The sequence below is a fragment of the Anopheles bellator genome, chromosome X, assembly GCF_943735745.2.
Source record: "Anopheles bellator chromosome X, idAnoBellAS_SP24_06.2, whole genome shotgun sequence".
In the NCBI taxonomy this organism is placed as follows: domain Eukaryota; kingdom Metazoa; phylum Arthropoda; class Insecta; order Diptera; family Culicidae; genus Anopheles; species Anopheles bellator.
Genome location: NC_071287.1, coordinates 1,538,196 through 1,562,584, shown reverse-complemented (window position 1 = coordinate 1,562,584; position 24,389 = coordinate 1,538,196). Strand labels below are relative to the sequence as shown.

The window sequence follows — 24,389 nt, the reverse complement described above, 5'->3', positions numbered from 1 at the left end:
AAATAACAGCATAGGTGTGTGTGTGTGTCCGATGACTGCCTGACGTCCCGTCCTGAACGGAACCGGGGGAATGATCGTTCATCCTTACTACTAGTGTTAATTTAGGTTTCGTTTCTTGTTCACGTTTTGCTTGTTGGATTTTGTGTTTGTCTTACCCCTCACGTAAATTGCTGATTATTGGTGAGGAGCAGTGGTTAGTGTGGAGTCGGAGGACGTTCACCCAAACGGAAGTGCAATGGTTTTATTACATTTTCTAGTCAAATCAACAAACATGCAACAACGTTGTTAATCTGTTCGTTGTAGCCTCCACCGTGGCTTTCGTTTTTTCTTCTTCTTTGGGGTGCCGTCTATATCCTCGATTGCTGCCCTGCGCTGCTTAAGCCGCCCAGAAGGACGTCCGGGGGGTGGGTTAGGGGTTGGCTCCCCATTTGAGATGGCGAGATTGCAACGGTAGCGATGCGAGAATGGCCGGGATAACGAGTTGGTTACCGTGCAGCTGCATACCAGATATTCAAACAATCCAACTGAAGGAGCCATAAAAAAGGGAAAGCCTGGAGCCGCGTTAGAATAGTTGAGCAATTACCCAAATCGAAATGTCACATACCCTGCCTCCTGCACAGTGCTAATCCTTTACCCCCTGAACACAATGGCCGCCAGCGTCCTCTCAGAATGTTGGCGTTGTGGTATACAACAGGAAGTACTGCCATTCGCCTGGAGGCGCAGGTAACTCTTGGAGGGATTCCGGAAAACGAAACCCAGAATTCTATTCTAACCGAACACATAGCAGAAGGCTACACAGCATACGAAATGATCGCTCGTCCATTTAGTATATTCATATGCTATTGCGCACAGTCATACATATGTTCATATAGTACATACTGAACCGGGAAGTGTAGTACTCCGGCAGTCACAAAACATGGACTCTTGCACCGGTGAGTCCTTCCAACCCGCTCGGCCAATCTGCCTTTACCTCTGCGGGCTGCCGCAAATTAATTTTTCGTGACAGACTAAAGACCTTGCACCTACATCCACTAACGCTCCGTACCTCCAAGAACCAAAAACGGGGGCCCTTCAGCTAGAGCGTGGCAAGCGTGCGGGAAACGTAAATTGAAGCTACCCATTTAAATCGGGCCCCATTGGGCTGGAGCTGCTGCTGCTGCTGCACTACGGGTCCCTGCTCAATCCAGCTTCCAGCCGATGCGGGTGTAGGGTTTTTTGTACTGTTTCGCGTTTCTGGCGATCAACAAGTCCTCGGTCGGGAAGTCGAGCATCGTCGTGCAATGGAATCCCATGTTGGCCGACGCCACGATGTACTCGCACAGCGCAAACCAGCTAAACGCTACAAGAAAGAAAATTATATAAATATATAAAGATGTAGAAAAAAAATAGAAAGAGACTGACCGAGATCCTGGCAGAAGAAGCGATGTTTGAGGAAAAACAGTATCAAGCCGACCGTGCTGGCGATCGAGAGGGCGAAGAAGGCCTGCTTGTAGCGCAGCGATGACTCCTCGTGCGGCGTCTGCGGGCCGTCCGGTTGGAGCAACCGGAGCAGCTTCAGCGTCACCAGCATGTACGTCAGCGAGGTGACCATGAAGATAATGAACACCTTCTCGTGCAGCGCTGTTTGCGTCGGAGGGAAGATACCGGGTCAGTACAGCGCACTGTAATGCACGCAGGTTCAGGTTGCTAGGCACTTACGGTAGTTTTCCTTGTTGGAGATGTACGTGACGCCGCACAGGGCACTAATCTCGAGCAGATTGAGGCAATACACGACGTTGATCATCCGGCGAACCTTTTTGCGTCGCTGTCGGACGAGATAGAGCGAATGAGACAGAGTGTATCGGGGAGCGATCCCAAGTTGGGGATTAATACTAACAGTCGGCTCCTCGATGTTGGCCAGCATGGCCCGGTACCAGTTGCGGTAAACGAAGGCAATAATGAACCGTGGTCCGATGTGTAGCGCAATCGAGATCCGCCACAGGTAGCGCTGCGGACTGACACCGGTGATGGCGCTAATGGATGGGATGATGTTGTATACCTGGGGTTGGGTGTAACGTTCCTGTTATTGGTACCGTGTACGAACCACCTACTACCTAACGAACTAATAACGGGGACGTGGAGGACAAATAGAAGCGGATCGGGTTGAGCTGCGCACTGGGCACGGGAAGAGTGTGGGAGGATACAGTTAGGAACAGTACAATGCATACCCGACAGTGTGTTTCATGAATTTCCTCTGGCTGGAAGACGTAAGCAGAGACGAAACAAACGAACAAAGTACCGAGCGGTAGCACTAGTGTAAATACACACATATCACGAAAACCAATGATCAGATGCACCACAAGCTGTTGAAGAGTAGAAATATTGGGCGAGAAAGAAAGAGAGAGAGAGAGAGAGAGAGAGAGAAACAGGGGATAGCGCAGCAAAAAGAGAGAGAAATAGAGAGAAAGAGAGAGAGAGTGAGAGAGAGAAAGAAAGAAAACGAGAGAGACTTAAATAGACAAGAAAATCAAGGGCGTAAAGCCGCGCAGAATTAGTAAAAGGAAGCGATGGGAGGACAAAAGGATGACAGGTGAAAGAAGATAGAAAAAAAAGTCAGAAATATAACAAATTAAGAAGAAAGAAAGAGAAGGCAAGTGAAACGAAAGACAAAAAACAGAAATCCGCAGAACAAAAAGGAGGAAAGAAAACCGGAAAGTAGTAACGAGTAAATGTAACGCCGTGGACGGTAGAGCTGGAACCGATTACATTGTGTGACATTGTGAAACGTTGTGAACTCCGAGTGCTATTGCCCCGGAGAGGAACTTGCCCACTACTACTGCCGACCGGAGCATACGATGTCCTGGTAACCTCGATACCCTGGGACGCAGGACGCTTCAAAAATAGACTCGCGACAAACGCGCAAGGAGCTAGTGCAAACAGGTAACAACAACGGAACGGGGCCTCACATGGCACAACCACGCACGCAACAACACAATGAGAGAGACATGAAGAAGAAGCCGAACTCGGATTGCCCCGCGCTAGAGATAGGCTGGCTGCCTCGCCTCCATTACCTTCTCGGGGTGGCTTTTGCGGTGCCGTCGATCATTGTCACTACTTCCACCGCCACTACCGACGGCATCATCGACAAGGCTGTCGGCGGAGGCTGCGTCCGGTTGGTTGGGGGTTCCGGACGTCCGATCTTTACTCCGTTCGTTGGTTCGTGACTTCCTCTGAGTGGCGTTCGCGGGATGATGATGTACGACGTGTTCTACCAACTGCTGCTGCTGCTGCTGCTGCTGCGGTCGGTGAGGGTGATGGTGGTAATAATGTTGATGTTGCGGTTGGTTGTGCTGTGCGCCACTCGGGGCCACTGTACGGCCCTCGTCCTCCTGCTCCGGGCCATCCTCCTTTCGGTTGCCACCGTCGCCCGATTGAACCCGCGTGATTGTCCAACGTTCGTCGGGCCCATCCTGGATGGTCTCCATCGTGGTTGGGCCTCAAGCAGGAGGAGTACACGGAAGGGCTGACCCACCAGACTGTGCAGGATTGGTAGCAGAAGAAAGGTGGTCACGAATTTAGTGAAGCACCGTGGCGGGCTGGGCAACTCCTGGACTACAAACGGTGAAGCAGAAGAGAAGAAAAAACGGTTCAAATCTAGGTCCACATTGTTTACACGCCCGAACACGGGCGTAAACAGATTGGGGGTTAGGTTGACCGGAAGACACCTCGCTTTGGCAGTAGCCGACCGTGAACGTTCCCGGAGCCGAAGACAAACGTTCGCCTACACGGACCCTGTTACTCACCAAGTAACGGACAATATTATTAGTAGCGACTCGGTTCGTGTTCGGTAATTTCACAATCCCACTGCACCACTTCTTTGTTCCGGGAAAATAGTAAACGTTGGAGTCGATCTACACATACACCGAGGGTGAAATTGTGTATTGCAGAAACAAAACTCACGGGCGCACAGACACATGCATCGTTTGTACTAAAATCGCTATTGGGCAGGCTATCTCCAATGTCCTGATTGGTGTAACAGCCCACAATTGCTGCCGTCGGATGTAAGTAGGTCCTGCGGTTCTGGGTCACTATTCACACCATCCATCTTCAGTCAGCATGTTTGTACTCCAAACGTCGACTCAGCTCTCTCTCGTCGTAATAGTTTGCAACATTAAACTACCTGGTACCTGAGAGCACTGGTACCGAGCTCTCCCTCCCCCGCCCTAGCCTCTTCTGCCACCTAGTAGCAGCAGAACACAACTAGAACACCGTCGATGCTGCTGCTGCTGCTGCTGCTGCTGGTCTGGATCCGTCGACGTGCTTCCCGCTCCTGCGTACTGCCCCGTGTTTTACTGTGCGGTGCATTGGGTTGGGTACAATATTGTAATATTCAGATGTTCTGTATGCGCTGGGTCACGCACCCCACTTCCGATTGATTGAAAATTCACTGGGTGGGTGGTGCAAGGGAGAAAATCTAAGAACGCGAAATCGTGAGTGGCCCGGACTCCAGCGAGCAGCGGAAAACTGCGCTCAACATTTTCGCCTACGGCACGAACCCAGTTTGCCCTTTATCCCTGGTGCCTTTAAATAGCCTGGACTTTCCTCGCTACGGCGCATGCTACGGAGCTCACACCTTACGACGTGTGCTCGAAGTCGGGAAACTCACGAACGCTCTGCTCGTGAGCAGTGCACGGGTGGTTTTGCTTCGGACGGCTGATATTCGGTTGGTTTCCCGCATTTAAATTTGATTTTTTAAGATATGTATACGATTACGAAAATTAACGATACACAATGTACTTTAAATTTACAACATATATTTATATATTTATATATGTTGTATATTTTCAAAATATATATTTTCAATGCATACAATGTGCATTTGAATTTTGAACATTTCTGCCATAGCCATCGCTATCGATATTTCGATCCCCGTGGCACCCGGAAAAGATGATAAATAACAAAAGAGATATGCTGGTGATGACAACTCACGATTTATTCTGTAAATGAAATTTGTATATAATAAATTATGGTGCAGCACAGCGATGAATAACCCGTAATATAAAGGGCATAGAATTCAACTTACAAAGATAAACACTTTTCTTCACGTAGGCACTATCTGTGCCGCTATACGAGCCGTAATCCGGACCGTAAAACGTCAGATCCTTTACGCTTCGTGTGGCAGCAGAAATGTAAAACCGAAATGTCAAACGTGTTCGAAAATAAAAATCAAGAAGAAATAAATTGTTTTTTGTTGAGAAACGTTTTCGTCGTTTCCGTTTTCCCCCCGGGCCACAGATAGGACTAAGTGACTACAGGCGCGGTTTATAATCGGATACAGAAGACACATTAATAATTTTGGGTTTGTCAAGGATACCGGGATTCCCAATCGACTGGAACATGCAAAACCAAATGGACGAACGTGCGGGAGGATATGTTCCTGCAGGCTGTTTATCTAATGTGGAATCTTTTCAAAACCACAATCGACACGTTGAATACAATCAATCAACAAAACCTCCTGGTACTGGCGAACCACGGATCCGAACTTTAGTCGCTTCATGTCCTTGACAATACAGCGACGTTTCTTCGTACGGTTGCTGCCTGCATCATTTGCAATGTGTCCACCTTACTGAGTAGTCACTTGGGCCCGGTTTCGCTTGCCGTCTCTAAATTTGTTGATCTGATTCAGGCTTTTGTTGCTTGTGAATTGTCACTTGTCACAGTCTTTACACTGGAATGGCCTCTCACCGGTGTGCATCCTTATGTGAATCTTTAGTTGAGGTGTGGACTTTTGTGGACGCTGAGGACATAGAAGCTTCCAATAGGTCAATTTGTAGGACGAAAAGCTTTGTAAAAAAGGGCATATTTCATGAACATCTGTGTAGACCAATATTTAAAAAACAAAAATGGACGGTCCGTCCAAAGGACCGTCTAAAGGACGGTCCATCTAAAGGACGGTCCATCAACGGACCGTCTAAAGGACGGTCCATTGGACGGTCCGAAAGACGGCAAATTGCAGCAACTTTGCAGGCCGTTCCTTCCTTCCTTCGGCCACTGTTTGGGACGGCCAAAAACCTACATTTATGGCATTTGCTATAAAGCTTTGCTGAGAATTATAGCTCATGCAAAATATTTAAATCTATTATAGCAAAAATACCAGTATATTTTTTTATATTATTTATATATTTATTCATTTATTTTTAAAATACACAATTATTTAGTTACCCAGCGATGAACGCACAACCGTCGGATTTACAATATTATTGCTACTATTTACTACGTTATTATTAAACCATTAATTAAAACACCATTTCGTTTGCGCTTCGCGTGGCAGCAAAACGATAAAAACGAAATGTCAAACGTGTTTCCAGCGTAAAATTGAGCGTAGACATTGTGTGCATACACTTTGCTCACAAACAGAGAATAATGTAAGTTCTCATTTGCTGGTATAGCAACAAAATCCAAAAAAAAACAGAAAAAAATATTCAGAAATCAATTTATTTCTCTTCGGTTTCTGTTTTCTTGGACCAAACAAACGAATGGAAACACGTTTGACATTTCGTTTTTGTATTTTTAGCTACCACACGAACCATCTGACGCTTTTACGCTCCGAATTACGGTTCGTGTGGTCGGGTAGTAAGGTACAGGAATTTCATTGCTATTGCTATTGCTATAGTTAGCAAACAAAAATTTGATAAATAAAATCAGACTCACCCTTGAACGAAACACCAAAAGGTCTAGTTCACGTTTTCTGACTACCGGAGTAAACGGTAACTCGCGCATTGCTTTCGAATCTGAACGGTGAAGAAGAAGCTCACGGAGCTCGGGAACGATCAAGACGAAGGCGGGTGGAACCAGGGCGAGAACGGTGCCAAAGGGAGAGAGCGATAGAAACATTCACTCTCTTTTTCGGCGCATCATGACAGCGTCAGATGGATGACAATTTGGCCACATAACTTGCAACGCCGCACCAGCTGTCAACTATATCTTATATCGGGCTCACATATTTTCCCATTCCGCCATTGGTGCAGCGACGTTCCGACAGGGATGCTTCAGCAACTGTCAAAAGCTGTCATTTTGACGTCAGCTCCGCGTTCCGCGCTCGGTGGTTATGTGCTCTGAGCGAAGGACGCACAAATTTTATCGGCGATATTGATGTTAAACAAAATTGCAACCATATTCGGAAGTTTATCGTTCGTTGTGTTCCATTGCTTCATCGTGATGTTGTGATTCAGTTAAACGCAAGTGGACTACCCATGTACGCTGGTCGGGCAACACAAGTGAGCAAAAACTATCTCTAACGAGAGGTGGCAGATTCATTCTGCACTCCTGGTGCTTGGTGGCCTACTGTTTTAAAACATCGATTCCATTCCCGTACGCCTTTCGCAATAATTCCTTAGCCTCCATGAAACATTGTTCAAGCGTGTAGTTTCGCACACATGACGGAACGATAATTTCAGATCGAAACCGGAATCTGGTTTCGTTTAAACAATTGAATTGAATGCTATAGAATCTTTCGCTTCGTACTAAAAACCTTGCAACACTCCTTTGCCTTACCATTCGTGCGGGCATTTTCTCTCTCGGTGGTTGTTGTCTTTTCCGCTAGTGTAGCTTACCTTTGGCACACTTGTTTGGTTGGTGTCTCACTCATTCACATATTGTATCTGTTGTGACAGTCACGGTACCTGTATTGGTGGAGCCGGAAACTGAAGAGATAAATCACTCTTGCTTTTTCTTAGGATGGTGGTTTAGGTGTAGCTACAGATACAGTGACGTGAAGCTATAAAAACAATAAACAAAAACAAAGAGTAGAGTGTACGATGGCGAATGGAAGCTTTGCAAACAGTGTCAATATTAATGAATAGTAACAGTGTAGAACAATGTAAATGAACTGAACCACTGAGTTGAAAATCTAATCATCCCAACACCTCCGGAGTCTGCCGATTGGCAGCCGTAGACGAAGGAAAGGATGAGAACTTGGAGAACCACCGGTTCGGCTGCGTACGACGAAAGCGCGTCCGATAGTGACAGTAGCCAGGCCAGCAGCCACATCGGCATGGAAAGTGCCGGTAGCAACCACAGCAGTACCTCTGACTACGAAGCTCCCTGCCTGAAGGTGATTGCTGCGGCGATGGAGGACCACTCCGGCAGGCCATCAGCCAACATATTAGATCTGTCGTGTGGCGCGTCGACGCCAACGGCTCCGGGTCAAGGGGAGTCATTTATGCGGTCTGCTTTAGTCGGTCCTCTCCGGGGCAGATTCCTGTCAGAATGCGACACTGTGCTACCACTTTTCAACCGTGGGGTAAGTTAAATAAGCCTTGTCTTTAATCATCCCTCTCCGTTTTCCTTTGGGAAAAACGACTGAAATGTGCATGTTACCGGCCAGTTGAATTTGGGGAACTCGAGAAAAATGTTGGGTTTGTGTCAAGGCGGTATTTGCGAAACAATGCTCCTGATCACGATTGTCTTAATTTTCGATTTCCATAACATCTTTCCATTAGCTACAGGTGCAAATGTTGAAATTATTTTTTTTTTTACGAAGAAAACTCAGAATTGTCAGCAGATACGGAATACAGCTACGGGAATATTCGAGCTACTAGTCCCCATTTGAAGCTACAATTTTCGCCCATCTCTTAGGCGAATTGTGAATTTCCTTCCAATTAACCTTCCGTTTTGTTTCGTCGGCTCATTTTTCAAAAGCTTCATAATCTGCAAAATGCTGGAAAAGTGCATACAAGTGCATGTCCCTTTGAAGCCAACAGGTGATAATCTGACGAAGATCGGGAAAATGAAGCGGGTGCGAAAATGTTTCCCAGTTAAGGGTTTTTATTGTATTATTCACTTCTTTTGCTGTGTTCCGGTGCATTGTCATGCTGTATTATCACTTCACTGTATTTTCGGGCCCATTCCGGTCTTTCTCCATCAATTTTCAATAATTGCTATTTGGCGCACACTTATTGTTTCTGCAAATTGTTGTTGGGTTTGTGTTACCGCTCTACCGCTCTTGAACCAGAACAATGTTATGAGCAATCTTGGTCGCGGTTCATCCGTAGAACAACAGTTCTATGTATTTCCGGTAAGAAGTCCGGTGGATAGAATTGTTATACTTTGATGAAAAGGCGAACACAATAATTGATCTTGCACACAACCATTGCATTACTTCCAACAGACCATTGAAAAAGGAATAAAATTATAATTTAATATCTTGTAGATACAACCGGCATCCGGTATTGTACCCAAGTTGGCAGAATCTGGCTCCTGATAAACCTGGACCAAATCTGCTAAATCCTGCTTTAATGAATTGCTAAGGAACCCGACTTTGCCACGAAATTCTACCCACCTTAGAACGATAATATAAACTTATGGCACCTAGCGCCTATTTTTGTTATTATGATTTATGTTGCGGTTTTAGCAGATTGATGGTGAATATCCGTAAACGGATGAATCTGCGCGGCGCTGACGAATGATTGCATTATTTAAAAAACCATTGATCGCGAGCTTCAAAGGCAAACAAGTGGCATCTAGTTTCCCCCACCGACGAGGACAAATGGATATTTGGTACAACCTGTACAAAAATCGCCAACCACCCATTGACCCAAGCAACATGACGCCATAACGGCACGCACGTCACACGTCGCGCGGGTGGTTGGGGCGCCCGCACGGCCCCAAGGGGAACCGAAGCACGTCATACTGGGCTGCGATTGGTCCAAACGGTACAGCTTCCTTCCATTCTTGTTGCTCCTCTTCCCACCCCCCTTCCCGCACTGAGTTAGGACGCGCGCGCGTGTGCGTGCCTGTGTATCTTAATCATCAACAATGTTGGTGCGTTTCGTTGCGCTGTCTGCCGAACCCCTTTATTGTGGCCTATAAAAATTTAACGTGCCCGACACCCAGCTAGTACTGGTGTTGCAAAAATGATGCGTCATCATGTTTTCTCTTTCTCTATCTATCTCTCTTCATTCCCTCAGTCTCGTTCTCCCTCTTCCTCGTCGAACGTCGAGCGGGGTGGTTGGAAAAAAAACGATTATTCCATTTTGTCTCTTTGCCATTCACGGACAAGTGACGAGTGGCCGCGTGACGTTGCGGTTTCCGCGGAAGGCGTGACACTCATTTTTATTGCCTGCCCGCGGTGTCGCCACTCAGGAGTGCCACTGAAGCGCGAAGTTGGCAGAAAATCGATTTTCTCGGTGCCCCGTTGCCGGTCGTTATTCCTCAGCAGCCAATTAGGAGTGGAAGAATGAAATAAAAATGTCAGGAAAAGAAAATGATTGCCTTCATTCAGAGTGGGCGCACTTCAGACCGCGGACTCGCCACACACACACACGGTGGCCGGGGTTTTCCCAAAGTTGCCATTTGTCAGAGTCCGTTGTTCGTTGGTTTCTTTCTTTTGAGATTTTATGTTTGGCCGGCGCTTGTTGCGATCGTTCGCACTCAAGCCGGCGCTTTTGTTTCCCCTCGGCCGAGGAGGCACACGAGAGGCGATCACGTGGAATGATCGTGCGCTAAGGATCGTACTAAAAAAACCAAAAAAACGTTTTTCGATGGGCCTTTTTGGGCGATGAGTAATGCCGCAGAAAAAGGGAGCTGGGGAGTTGCACCCAAAAAAGATGGTGAAATTCAATGAAAAGTTTGCCGTAGAATAATTATCACGAACAAATAAAATAATGTTGTTGGAACAGTATGATAGCAACAGTATGTCGTTGGAATTGCAACGTCGTGCGTTGCCGTCCTCAGAAAGGGAGGATAAAAACACCCATAAAATCCTCAGAATGTATTTCGTTTTCAACGTTAAACAGCCACGAGACCTACCCCAAAAAAACTATTCTCTCCCGACACACTACCATCATAATGATGAACACAATTCAAAGGATTAAAATCGAAGGTTTGAAAAAATATCCTCCATGAACTAACAATACTAACCTAAAAACATCAACCACTAGTAATTGCGCTACAAGAAGTCCTAACTAATAACAACTGTGATCTTAAACGGTTCTCTAAAGTGCTTCGCACGGACCGAATGTCGCCCACACTAACTAATATCCGGAGGATTTTTGGAGGTAGACTGTCAAAACCCATCCCCAATTTTCTTACAAATGGGTATTGATTTCCTATCCTATCTTCCTATTATGCTTAAAGTTTCAAGGGAACGGTATTCCGCTAGGAGTTCCCCTTGTCTCCGCTGACCTCTTCATCATCAGCCTAGAATAAGTACTATCCTTGATCCAAATCAACTCCCAAATCAACATCTATGCGGATGATGTTCTCCTCGTTTCTGGCCAGAGCGCTTCCTCATTCAAACCAGAACAAATCACCAAATACTACACATGTAGTAGAACATGGGCACAAATCCTACACATGTGCAGTTCCAACCCCAGTACAATCAAACTACTAGGAGTCTCGAATCGAAACTCAATTTCTTGGCCGCTGTCGTCACTTAAAGCAAGCGATCAAAGGCCACTTTTCCCCGAAACAATGAGCAGTTCGTGGAACACCAAACCACACCCCACCGCTTCCTCGGATCCTCCCCCAGAACCTCCATCCTTCCTCGGGCCAACCATATCTCCAATCGAAACGCGCAAAGCTCCTATCTCGAATTGGACACACACGCGGCTAACACACTCCTATCTTATCGATAAATCCAGTCCGCACCTCTCTATATCAATATACCATCGACGTTACACCATCACGCGCATATCCTTCTGCACTGTTACTGTTACTCCAATGCAGGACCAAAGGCATATGTGCCAAATCATCTCTAAACATCCAAATCAATAACTGCTCAAGTTCCTCCAAAGAACCGGCGGCGGCGGCTATACACGCAAATCACGTACTTTCAGACAAACATCAACCACCACCAATAGATTCCATTCGATTCGACAACCACAGCCAAAAACCAAACAACACTCAACCACTCCGGGCGCCGGGTTGCACTCATGGGCGGCGATGACGACATCATCGCAGGGAGAGCTGTTCATCGTGTGTGCTGTGTGTCCACAGGTATGCCACGAGATGGGGAATTTCGGTCACTCATTTCGGGGAGCCGTGGGGAATTCCGAGCCCGACCTGGCCACTGCCAATTAGTTGTTTTGCGCTCTGTGGCCCTTGCCTGAACTCCCAGCACCACGGTCACAGCCCGCAGGGTGGTTGGGTGGCGCCATTGATACGTTTGGTGCGGTCGAAACGGGTCCACTCAGTCGCAGTTCGCCTCGCCATGAGTGCCATTATTAAAGCGAACCCTAGCATGACGTATCTTGTCAGTCCGTAAACAACGTTCACTCTGGCCGCTGTCTGTACCGTAGTGCTCTTGGTACATCCCGGAGTGCCCCACGAACGAGCGACGAACGATCTGACAAATTACTGCAACAATCAACACTCTGCTTGCTGTCCAGAACTCTGTACTCCAGCCAAACTCATTCCCGACGGGTAGAGAATAGTGTGCAACAATCACCTCGCAAGTCCCCAGTTACCGACCCGGTATCCCGTGTGACGTTGTGTCTGTGTGCGTGCGCGGTAGTATCCGTATCCAGTCTGCCAAAAACAGCTGCTGATGTGCGGCCAGCAATTGAATTAGCGCAGTACCCCGGTAGTGTCCGGTTCCTAAGCACCACACGGTTTCTGACTGTTTCGCCTGAAGTCCGGTTAAGTGAGAGTGTAGGTACGAGTACAGGAATCGTAGAAATCGGGTGTAGAACAAAGCTACTGTACTGTAGTAGGATCCCTCCGGGGCCATTTGCGCTGGCATCGAGATAGTAACCGGCCTAGAAACAGTTGATATCGAACAGCCAAGTCCACTATCGTCGCCATATCCCTGTGGTTCGGGTGGGGGACGTCCAGACGCTTCTGGTGGGGTGCCTTCCGTTGTAGTGGTCGAACCCGGAACCGTGTCTAGCGCGTGTGCCCCTAGGCTAGACGGCCTACCAAATGACGAGGGATGATAACGTGTTGTTGAATGATGTTTACTTCAATGCGTACAACATTAATTCACCGCTCACACCGTTGACGCCGATGAGTAAACTCGTAAGTATTCCAATCCCTCTCCATATTGCATCATGCGAGTACACCGCGAAGCCATCACTACAGTTACAGTTACAGTCCATGTCCAAGTTAACCCACCCTTGAGTGGGCCTTACTCTGTGCGCAATTCGGTTCCTAGGCCGCAACTAGTGTTGGGTGTGGGGCCCACGCCCATGTCCGGTGGGCGATGAGCAATCACCCATTTGCTGCGCTTATCAGTTAAACCTCCCGGTATCTCGTCTGGCGATGCCCCAAGCGATCGGCAATGCTTAACGCAGTGGTTTTCATACGTTGTGCAGCATTAGGGTAGTGGTAGTAGTAATCGCTTATCATGGTTCCGGGCCATGGTTCCTTTGCCGCCATCTTGCTTGCACCTCTTAATCGAGAGACCAAATAGATTTATCACGACGGGCACAAGTGGCATGGTTGCTGTCGTCATGATTCCACTTCGGAATGTGGCCCCCTTTCAGGGTCGACATCATTTTGGTTTTTGGAAGGCCCAAAAAAACGGCTTATGAGAAAGCATATTCGCACTTGTGTTGTGAGTTGATTCAGGCCACTACTGGCGTTTGAAAAAAAGCGCTAATTGATGATAGCACTTCCTGTTTTCTCTTCGGTACTTTATAACATTGTGAAATATCACCAGCAGCAGCAGCACCAGCAGCAGCGACATCTTTGTTTGGGAGGTCTAGCACAAGGCCTAGCGATACGCCTCTGTCGATAAGGCTGGGCAAGGGAAAGAGAAAGAGGAATCGTTATCTGAAACGATATTTGAGTTGTGCCATTCCGGAAGTTGGCCCGCCTGACTGGTCAAGAGAGGCCAAAATGGCAAAACAAGGAAAGAGAGAGAGAGAGAGAGAGCAAGAGTTCTTTGTTCGCTGTTTCAATATTATCCACCCTTTTTTCCGATTTCCACAACAAACGGATGCGTACTACAACGAATGCACTTTGCCACAGGAATTTCCTTTGTGTTGCGCTTCCCTCTAGACTACCACAAGCGGAAGCGTCAAGTTAGCAGACTGTCGAGGCAGTCGATAACGCGACATCGAATAAACGGCCCACTCAGCAATCACAGTCTTGAAATGGTCTTGAAATGGAGGAGAGGAAATGGTCTCTGGATTGCAATGGATTGCATGACAAAAGATGAAGCAGTAGCAGTACATAAATTGTGGTGAATTGTCAGTTATTCATTATTTACGATTGGGTCCGAACCACTGTCGAGTGTTCGAATACTAGGGATCTAGGGGAATAATAAAGTCTGTCCCACTTAGAGTCAGGGAAAAGTTGTATGTATTCTAGCAGCACCTCTGCTGGTTGGAATTGAAATTTTTTGATAGTTATGGCTTTAGTAGACATTCGACTTTCAGTGCTGCAAGTTTTATCTTGGTATGCGGAGTTTATAGAAAGTTACGCTTGATGGAACTCAAAAGAAGAAAAATCATCATCTGCACACTCATATCGGGAACTTTAAAAATCGCTAAAATACTAAAAATCGCCAAATCAACTGTATATGCTGTGCTTTACCGTTTCTGGGAACCCATTACCGTAAATCGAAAGATTCAGAGTAGATGACGTAGTGGACGACATACGACCGGCCGCTGAACTGGAATGTTTTGAGATCAATCGAGGCAAATCATGGACTTTCGGTTCGGGATATTGCAAAAAAATATGGTGCAAACAGAAGCACTGTCCGGAGGATCTGTCTACGAAGAGGCTACTGTTTTTCCTTGCATGCAAGCATCCAAAAAGGACACTTAAGCAAAACCTAGTCGCTCAAACACGCGCTTCTAGTTGTACGAAAAGGTTATGACGAGGTACAAAGGATGCTTGCTTACGGACGATGAAACATACGTGAAAATGCATTTTGGATAGCTTCCTGGACCAAAATTTTATCTTGCCGCGGCACCGGGAGATGTCCCCTCCAAGTTCAAATTTGTTTTCGCCAATAAATTTGCACGGAAACTAATGATTTAACAAGAAAGGTCCGGAAGACTGAAAAGGTGATGCGGGATGCTGCGCTAAGGTGTACCAGAAGATTGTGCAGAAAATTATGGTGCCCATTCCAAAGAAACTACACGATTTCATCCGACGATCAACAGAATAAATGTCCGAAATTTTTCTCTCAAAGTACAACAAAATACCTTCATATTGACTCCTGGACATGTTTCCTAAATAAAACCAACCCCGAGATAGAGCTAATTCAATTGTTCCCGATTGCAAGTGGGACAGGCTTTATGCTAGGCACCGAGAGGAACTTGAAAACCTGTTGTCTCTCAAACGCACCCGACCGATTTGCAGTAAAAATGGTCCAACCAAAACCCCTCCACTCACAGCGCCGAAGTGCGCATTGACATTGGCCGATGTTATTAAATTAACACCCCTACTGTCCCATTTCCGTGTGAAGCATCAGTGCGTACTGCACATATGTATACAGCGGTCTTTTGTGGCGTATGTGGCAGAATATCGCTCAAGCGATTCGGAAAAAGCGTCAAAAGCTGATACGCCAAACTGTTGTGTCGTAGAGGGACCTCTCGAAGCGGAATGGGCTAAATTCGCACCGTCACTGTCGGGCAGCTATTAGCATTCGCAGCTGGTCAGGGCAGTCGCGAAAAAGGGGTAACTCAACTCCCAACGCACACAGCGCACCGATTCTAGTTACTACCTTTCAGGTGGCCCTAAATGGGCCGTTTTGACACGAAATGTAGCGTCCAGACGAATCCAACTGGCAATGGACAGCCATTTTATTTTGGAAAAAAAAGAATGTGACTGCGAACGCTAGTGCGCTTCTCCGGAAGCAAGACTTGCGTGCACCCATACGAGTGCGGCCGAGATCCTTTCCCCGGCTTGAGATTTGTTCTGTAAAATGGCGTCCGGTTAAACGGACAATGGAAGCCGCCATCGCCCACACCACCGTCACTGCTCGTTTTGAAGATCAGCTCCAATCCATGACTAGGCGAGACATATGGCGTAGCTTTCGGGATGTTTCATGTTGTCTGTCACACGGGCTGCTAGAATTCAGGGTCAGAGTAATATAGAGTCGTATTAGGGGTGTTAGTGGCGTCACCACACTTTGCCCACATAAGGTTCGGGTCAGTCATTTGGTGTGGAGCTTTAGTTTTTTTTAAATATAAAATAACGCTTAGCGGTTGGTTATGTGCCTGATGTGTTTTTAATGAACAGTGCGACCGGACTTTATGCACAAAGTGCGCAGTGGTGCTAGTATGCAATCGCCACTAGCTAGAATGTGTGTCTCTCCATCGGCGCGCGCATGTGTGCGTTGGAACACGTGTATTGTTGCGTTCATACCTAGAGCGACGCGGACCGCGGTATACGTAGGTGGAAGGTGAGGCGTGCGAGTACATTCTAGAACCATCGGGCTTTGTTTTTCGATATGCCTGGCCGTGGCTGCACGGAACGGAACTGTGAATGTTTATCGTCACACCGCCATTCACCGCCCGTGCTTCACGCAGTGCCTTCGAAGGATCCATCGACGGCGGGCAAGTAGCCACGTATGTCACCAACGTCTTACAAAATCCGGAGACACAGTTATCTCCGTCGTCTTCCGTCACATGTCGGCGGGCGCGCGCAATCTTAATCAATTTGATTCAATTTGACCAATTCGTTGCGTTGTCGATGAGTGGGACCATAGGGCACCTCCGCATGAACCAGACCAACTTATGCCGGGATCTTGCGTTCAGCAAGGTGAAAGGTGTAGGAACTTGAATAATGCAAAACGCAGACCCGAGTGGACGCGCCGCCGCGACACCCATAATCAGAATTACAACTCCGCGTCATACGCGCGCACACGATCTGGGAACCGTTGACGACGGCGTATTTCTGAGAAGCGTGCACTCGAAACGATTCTTGGAACAAAACATTTTATCGAGCGTGGCCAATCCGCGCGACACGCGACACGAAGCCGCCCTGAAATGGATGGTGGCGCCGGGCGGCTCGAATTAAGGGAAAATGTTGCTGTGCTGCTTATTGCTCCTCAATGACCGTAACGATTTCCGTAACCTTCTCAAATTAGGGCACGGGCACGGGTACTTACTCTTGCTTTGTGTAATTAAATCAAATTCTAATAGGCATCGAGTCAGCAGTTCGTTGCCTTTGGTACTTGATTACTCTCAAAGGGTGTTGCGCTTCCATAACATCGGGTGCTGCTGTTGGGACTAATTTTTAAAAATTCAATTTTTTGGAAGGCTTAAGAGTCACGCACATTTCTGAACGAATGTTGAAATATAAGAATTATATTTCATAAGGATTCGACTTCAATTAGTACAGTAAAAATGGTGAAAAAAAATACAGGATAATCGAGGATTGGAAAAGCGTGCAGTAATTGTGTAGCAGCCCTAGGCCATCTCTTGGGGCAACATTTTGACCGAAGTAATGGAACTCAAAAAAAAACAAATTCGAACTTTTCAAACCATAACATTAAGTTTTTTTTTTTTGTTATTGAAACACAAAACCTATCGAACAGCCTGATATTTAACAGCTTATTGTCTACGTACGTATCTACCGGTCTGCCTGCCCGGCTCTCGGGGTCTATTTTAGCTAGAAGCTAGTACCGTCTGTTTGCGCTTGCGGAGACGGTAACGGGACGCGGATGCGCGCGAGTCCACACTGCACGCAACCCCCATCGCCCCACCGACCCAAACGCCAGTGTCGCTTTCCGGTTTTCGGTCCGCCGTTGTTTGCGCGCTGCGCCAGCGGAAATTCCAACAACTTGTGATTAAACAGAAACACGCGCTGACTCACTGCGCACGCTGGTGTGAGTCGCACGGTGTATTTCGCGAGATCGCAACCCCCTAGCGGCCTACGCCATTCACCATCACCACCACCACCACCACCACCACCACCACTAGCGAGGGGACATGACGATTCCCCACCCAGCTACGACCATTACCGGACGGACAAGATAACGTTGTGGTGTGAGGTGTAGCAAACACCAAACTGCCGCGCCGGTTTGGCGGCGAAGATGATGTTTTCATTTTCAATTTGGCTTGACCCGTTTTTTTTCTGCTCTGCATCCCGGGCGTCCTGGCCACCACCACGACACACGTCACAAGGTTCGGTTCGGTGGACCCAACACACTGAGTCAGCGAAGCGGGGAGAGCACTGTTGTTCGCAGAACTGCCGCTGAACCATCGTTAAAAATAGGACGCCCCAAATGCGCGCATCACAAAACGTGTGCCAAACAACAACCTCAACCACACCATCCACGCGAGTAGAGTATCTGGCGCAGGTGAATCGACGAGAGCGACTCAGAAAGGGATTCGCTGACGGGTTGCGCGCGCCACCACTCACCGTCGGTCAGTTCCGGTCCGGTCAGCACCTTTTTGTTTTTTTTTCTTTTCGATGCCACCTGGATGGATGTCTGTGAAAGGGACTCATCTCTAGCGCCATCGATCGTATCTCTCTCGATCGTGGGGAGGAGGAACCCTGTTCAGGATCAGCTTTCTACCCACAATCTTCTCTCACTCTCCCAGGAGAGACAAATGGGTGTCTCCTTGTTTTCGGTGGGTGGCTCTCGCTCTCTCTCTCTCTCTCTCTCTCGGTGGGCGCTGATTCGGCTGGTGGACATCGGCAAACAGTTTGCCCGGAGCAGCAGTTACGAAACCAAGATTCGACGCAGCGCGCGCGCGAGTGTGGTGTTTGCTTAGATTTTCGCCGCGCGAGTGTGTTTTGGCGGGACGCGAAGTTTTCACTGCACCGCGTTTTACCCTTTTTCTTTTCACCTACTTTTCTTCCTACACGCACACGCCTCCCCCTTGCTCTCGCCTTCTTTCTCCTTGTTCTCCGGATCCTGGCGATTGTGTTTTGCATAAGTAGCGCACACAACAACGCACTTTTAGGTCTACTCTGCCGGGGTCGGGTGATGGCGTTCCGGTTACGGGTTTCTGTGTTTTCCCATACGGCACAGGAGCTTCTCTCTCTCTCTTGCTCTCTCTCGGTCTATTGCAACTTGTATTGTTGATGAACAACAAGAAGAAAGTGGAGATCGAGTAGGAGGAACATTGACGAGAGAATGTGAACAGAGAGGATAGAGAGATGGGGCCCGGTCCGCGGACGCCACACGCAGGTGTGCAGGGCGCCCGGGGACGAGGACGAGGAAGGAGTGAGGATCGCTCGAGGACCGGTGGTGGTTGAGTGATTAAATCACCTTTTAAAAATAAATTCTCATTTAACCACATACGGCCGGCCGGGGCGCGCGTGTGCGACACTTGCGTTGCCGCGGGCGTCTCTGTGTGGGTGTGCGTGTATGGGTGCCTATTTATCTTTTCTCGCGATCAATAGGCGTAAATAGTCTCTCAAAGATGCTCTCTTCCTTACCGTCTGGCGAACGTGGTGTACCCGCCAAGCGCAGCAGTGTGTCGGCTTCATTGCGACGGAAGTGCGTGACGACGGTGTGCATGCTGCTGCTAGCCCGGTGTTCTTTCGACTCCGGCTGTTACGAGCATCTGCTTGCTATCTCTTGCATAGCGCGAAGTGGCATCCAGACTGCAGAGAAGCCATACACAACCGGGACGCCCCGCAGAGTGCGCCCGCTGCGCAACAACGAATTATTTTAATCCAACGAAAATACCGGAAGCGCCCTTGCGCGCGACAACGATAAAACGCGAGACAACACGAAAAAACCCACCCATCAAACGCCCCATCGATCAAGGAGGAGGTTTTCCGCCACGGCACTTAGCTTAGCATAGCTGGTGACACCGTAACGAAGAACGCTGTACCGAATCGAACGAATTGTCGCGAATCGCGAATTGCGAATACACAACACTACCACTACTGCTACCGTTAGCACGAGACAACGACGAAAGATAACCTTCTCCTACAGACAGTGGACGACGATGGACGTGAACGAGTTTGCGAACTACTTGGCCCGCGAACTGTTACTGGAACAGGTCTCTTTCACTTTCTTTCTTGCTGTTTTTTTTCCATTGAGAAGCCGGCGGGATTCATGTTTGATTTTCAGCAACAAAAAAAAAACGCTCGAGAAGAGAAGTTGTCGCTGTCCATAGCCCATGGAAAACATGAACACAACAACAACCGGCTTCCTTGCCCTTCCGGCTATCCTAGCTTTTCCTTTTTTCATAGATGTGATGAAGTTCTCTGATTTTTTTAAAATACTAAATCACCGTTAAATGGTCAGTAATTGGTGTGTTTTGTTGTCAACTTGCAGTTTGCACCGTTCGAGGGCATCGGGGTGCACAGCGGAGTGCCGACACGCACCACGTCCACGCTTACCCCGACCACACTGAAGAATATCGAGCAGAGCATTATGGGGATGACGAACGACAACCAGATGCACCTACCGTACCAGGCCGGCTTCGTACCGCCGCCGTACCCACTCGAGGAACACAGCCAGGACCGGGAGGCGAGTCAGGAGTCGTGCAGTTCGAACTCCAACACCTCCTGGCCGGTGTCCGGCTCGCACGGGTACGGTGCCGACGATCTGGACTCGAAGTCGTCCGCCTCACTGGAGCCACCGCCGCTGACTTCGTCGTCCTCGTCCCACGGTGGAGGCCACCACCACGGCTCGTCCTCGTTTGCCGCCGCAACCGGGACCGGCGAGGCCGCATCGTCCCGGACGCTCAAAGGTGGTGTCGCAGCAGCGGCCACCACATCCGGGGCGCGTGGCACGAGTGGGCGGCGTAACGTGGGCGGCCGGCGCCCACACAAACCATCGAACCTGTCGCCGGAGGAGGAGGAGAAGCGACGCATACGGCGGGAGCGAAACAAGCAGGCCGCGGCACGCTGCCGGCGGCGGCGCGAGGACCACACGAACGAGTTGGTCGACGAGACGGACCAGCTGGAGCAGCGGCGCCAGACGCTGCAGAAGGAAATCCAGGACCTGCAGCAGGAGAAGGACGAGCTAGAGTTTCTGCTCGAGACACACCGCGAACACTGCCGGCTGCAGGGGCGCAGAAGCCCGCTCGACATGAAACCGATGGGGTTGATCGAAGGGAGCGCCAATGCTGCGGCGCTCTTACTGCCGACCATCAAAACCGAACCGGAAGAAGAACTCTCACAGCAGCCAACGCCACCGCAGCAGCAGCAGAAGCTAGAGCCTAACGAAGCAGTGAACGCAGATACTCTCTTTCAGGGGGTACCGCCGATGAAGACGTACGTATAGAGCTGGTACCACGTGGTTCCAGCAAGTTTGCCTCCAGAGTTTGTTCTCTAACGCGTTTTTGCTTTTCCATACATCCGTCACCCCTCCGGGTAAATAGGTTGAGACTGACGAACACCATAGCGGACAGTTTGAATACCCCGCCCACCGTGTCGCTTTCCCTGTCACGACCCGGAAGTCTCAACGTCAAACCAGAAGAGTTCCAGCTGGGGATGGCGAGCGGTGGTGCGCCCTCGAACGGGCTGTTCAACTTCGAAAGCCTGATGCAAGGTGGTACCGGCCTCACACCGATCGCGGCCCCGATCAGCTTCTCAGCGAACCGCAACCCTCTCGAGCAGCTCATCACCCCGACCTCCACCGAGCCGTCGAAGCTGTTCAGTCTATGAACCCTGTGAGTGCCACGATCCTCAGCAAATATCGTCTATTGACAATTGACAGAGCAACACACACACACATACACACACTTACATACGCACGCACAACAATGTTATGACCGTGGTACCCAAGGCGCTCAATCAACAACCCCCTCAGGCCCCGGGCCGTCTCAGAGATGCTAGCGAGATTGTAGGGAAATTCGAATGTTACACAGTTTGGCAATCCGGACCAGAGAGAGAGAGAGAGAGAGAGCGAGAGAGCAGGGCAACAAAGAATATTTTCAATTTCTTTCCCAAATTTATCAACCATCCAAAATCGGCAACCTTTTGAAGGGAGGCTCCGCGCAGAGCGTTGGCGATGAACGTAAACGAAAGCATCCATCACTAATATTTATTTGAATTAGCTGTTCCCGACGCCCATCGCCACGCTTCATTTGATCGCCATCCTCTCGATTGGGTGCGTTTCAGAGGACTTCCTGGTTACGTATCTCTTCGCGCCTTCCGTTACTCCTCCGTTTCGGACGATCGGGCTTCCCGGTGAAGTATCCGATCGGCTTCCTTTCCCGCTTCCCGTGGGTGAGCAACAACCGGTGAGTGGTCTTGACCTTGGCACCAGAGATAATGCTGATACCTTCTGTAAAGGTGTAGTGTTAGAGGCGGAATCGTTAGACTTGCGCCAAATCCCCCTTTATTACGCACAATTTGCGGCCAAAAAAGTAAAGGACACGAATTCGGACACAACCGGCTCAGTTCGGAAGAAACCGTAGGAACGTTCAGATAGCTTTATCGCGGCTGTCACAAGTGTTGTCTACATTTTTTTCGCATTCCGCATCGGTGTGCTTGGTCTTGCACCGGTGGTAATGAGTCCATCGGCTAACGTATCCTATCGGTTTCCTTTCCCGTTGGATGCATGTCAAAACTCTTCTGTTACAACGTAAATGTACGTTCTTCGTTGCTCGCTCGCTACCCATATTGAACGCTGAACAGGGATCAGGATTAAATAGGGAACAATTCATTCCGCGTTAATCGATTTTCTGGTCGATGCTCTTATTAGTAGTTATGTGAGAGGATATGCATAGCAAGGATTGCTACAGAGGTTGTTAAGGGTGATACAACGGCAAGGGCTGCTCAATACAGCCGACGATCCTTTCGAACTCCGCAGCTCTTTCTTTGACTCTTGGCGTGCATCCATAGGTGCAAACTACCGGCGCGTTCTTTTAATTCATATATATTAATACTTTAAACATAATCAATACGATCATTTTAACAACATAATACTTCGTTGGGAATCCTTTTTTTTAATTTTATATCCATAGACTATAATATAAGAATCCAGTTATCTTTATTCACTTTTTCTTACAATAGCTTCAAGGATGTGTTACACTAGCCAATTAATGAAAGATCGTATCTTTTCTGTTTCAGCCAAGAATTTGGCAATGTAATTCGATTGCTCTGAGTTTACACTCGTATTTCATTTATCTATATTGTTTTAAATGACACTATTAAAATGACTAGTGTTGGTATTACCAAAGTTTTGCGACTAGTGTTAACATCGCGTTGTCGCGAATACGAGCAAACTCTACGAACTTTTCCATCGATTCAAGTAAAACCAGTTAGATACGGTATAACTCTCTCCTTGAGAAGAAACAAAAACTAAAGATAGTTACCCGCCCGCACCACCACATCTTTGCTTTAGCAAACCCAGACGATTCCGCGCCGTGCCCGTTGTTTGTTCATTGAAAGGCCATAGTAAGAACATCCCGCGCTGTTATTTGGCGGAGCTTCATTTTTATATACATAGTTAATTCTTACATTCATCACCATGCAATCGTGGTGACGTATGTAGTTATTTATGTTTTTAATGGGTTTTTGATAAGTACGGCCCGGCATAGTTCTGCAGTTTTGAAGCAAAGATGCTGGCGGACAGCTGTCTATAGATGCAAAATAATAGAGACGCGTATTAACTCACTTTTGCCAACAGATTAGTACCGAGTAAAAGTTGTGTAGTTTATGTTTAATGCTCCACACACTGAAACAATCAAATTCGATCGGTCCCTCGTGAAAGCAAACAATGCGGTGGGAGAAGAAAGGCAAACCAAATGCCATTGCTGCAACAAGTGCTTGCCTGTGGGGTAGTCTGCCGAAGACTTGGCCAACCTTGCCGGCTTTTCTTTGTGAGGAAAAAACTTTGTAAGGTTATCGAAAAAAACGAAAACAAGAAACGAAAACATAAAACTGTAAGGAGGTACAGAAAAAAACGAAAAGCTCCCGTGATACGAACGTGTTTATTCTTATCTTTTCACATTCTTTTTCTATATATACATAAATTTGCAAATAAAAACATGTTTCATACCCAGAGTGATTTTGGATGTTGGGACCGAGCATAACAGGAAAGCGATTCTGGGAATGGAAACAATATTTACAAAATTTATATTTTTATACGGCATATTCTTGTTCCTGTACTGTAAGGTTTGCGATACATACGTATAAGTCGAGAAAAGCATCAAAGTACGTGTGAGAGACACAACGAATATGTAAGTGAGAGCACATTAATTACTTTACACGAATTACCAAGCTTTGCCGAAAAAGTATCAGCCCCAAATGATATGATAATAATAATGATGATGATAATAATATTATAATTATATACGGCACAGCCCTTAACTTAAAAGAAATAAAATAAAAAATCACTGAAAAAAAGTTGTATTGTGTTATTTCGTCGTAGCTTTAGAATGTCGTTCTATTTCTAGGTATTCTGATTGACGAAAAAAGAAAATATTTGTTAGTTATTAGATTTATTATGCATAACAAATTCAGTACCTCTTCGTAAAGTATTTAAGCTGCTGTCAGTGTCAGTATTACACCAAATCGTCTATAATGTCAACCGT

General features: G+C 47.7%; 2 protein-coding genes across 8 annotated transcripts; one reads left to right on the top strand and one right to left on the bottom strand.

The window, feature by feature from the left end:
• Positions 1-794: 794 nt before the first annotated feature.
• On the bottom strand, positions 795-17,605 carry LOC131213947 (post-GPI attachment to proteins factor 2-like). 3 transcript variants are annotated; one of them, XM_058208193.1, is made up of 7 exons: positions 17,505-17,605; positions 3,051-3,591; positions 2,208-2,342; positions 1,877-2,038; positions 1,699-1,804; positions 1,402-1,620; positions 795-1,339 (listed from the first exon to the last, which is right to left on the bottom strand). In XM_058208193.1, exons 2-7 carry the CDS (start codon positions 3,462-3,464, stop codon positions 1,179-1,181), a joined length of 1,197 nt encoding a protein of 398 aa, XP_058064176.1. In that variant the 5' UTR covers positions 3,465-3,591; positions 17,505-17,605; the 3' UTR covers positions 795-1,178. The 3 variants fall into 3 exon arrangements, with proteins under 3 accessions (XP_058064176.1, XP_058064175.1, XP_058064177.1); XM_058208192.1 differs by lacking the exon at positions 17,505-17,605 and adding an exon at positions 3,783-3,898; XM_058208194.1 differs by lacking the exons at positions 2,208-2,342; positions 17,505-17,605 and adding an exon at positions 3,783-3,898.
• Positions 7,105-24,192, top strand: LOC131213946 (transcription factor kayak). Of its 5 annotated transcripts, XM_058208188.1 has the most exons (5): positions 7,105-7,256; positions 7,716-8,281; positions 20,177-21,120; positions 21,228-21,518; positions 22,924-24,192. In XM_058208188.1, exons 2-4 carry the CDS (start codon positions 7,946-7,948, stop codon positions 21,511-21,513), a joined length of 1,566 nt encoding a protein of 521 aa, XP_058064171.1. In that variant the 5' UTR covers positions 7,105-7,256; positions 7,716-7,945; the 3' UTR covers positions 21,514-21,518; positions 22,924-24,192. The 5 variants fall into 5 exon arrangements, with proteins under 5 accessions (XP_058064171.1, XP_058064170.1, XP_058064172.1 ...); XM_058208187.1 differs by having other exon boundaries at positions 21,228-24,192; XM_058208190.1 differs by lacking the exons at positions 7,105-7,256; positions 7,716-8,281 and adding exons at positions 18,594-18,671; positions 19,291-19,898 and having other exon boundaries at positions 21,228-24,192.
• Positions 24,193-24,389: the final 197 nt, after the last annotated feature.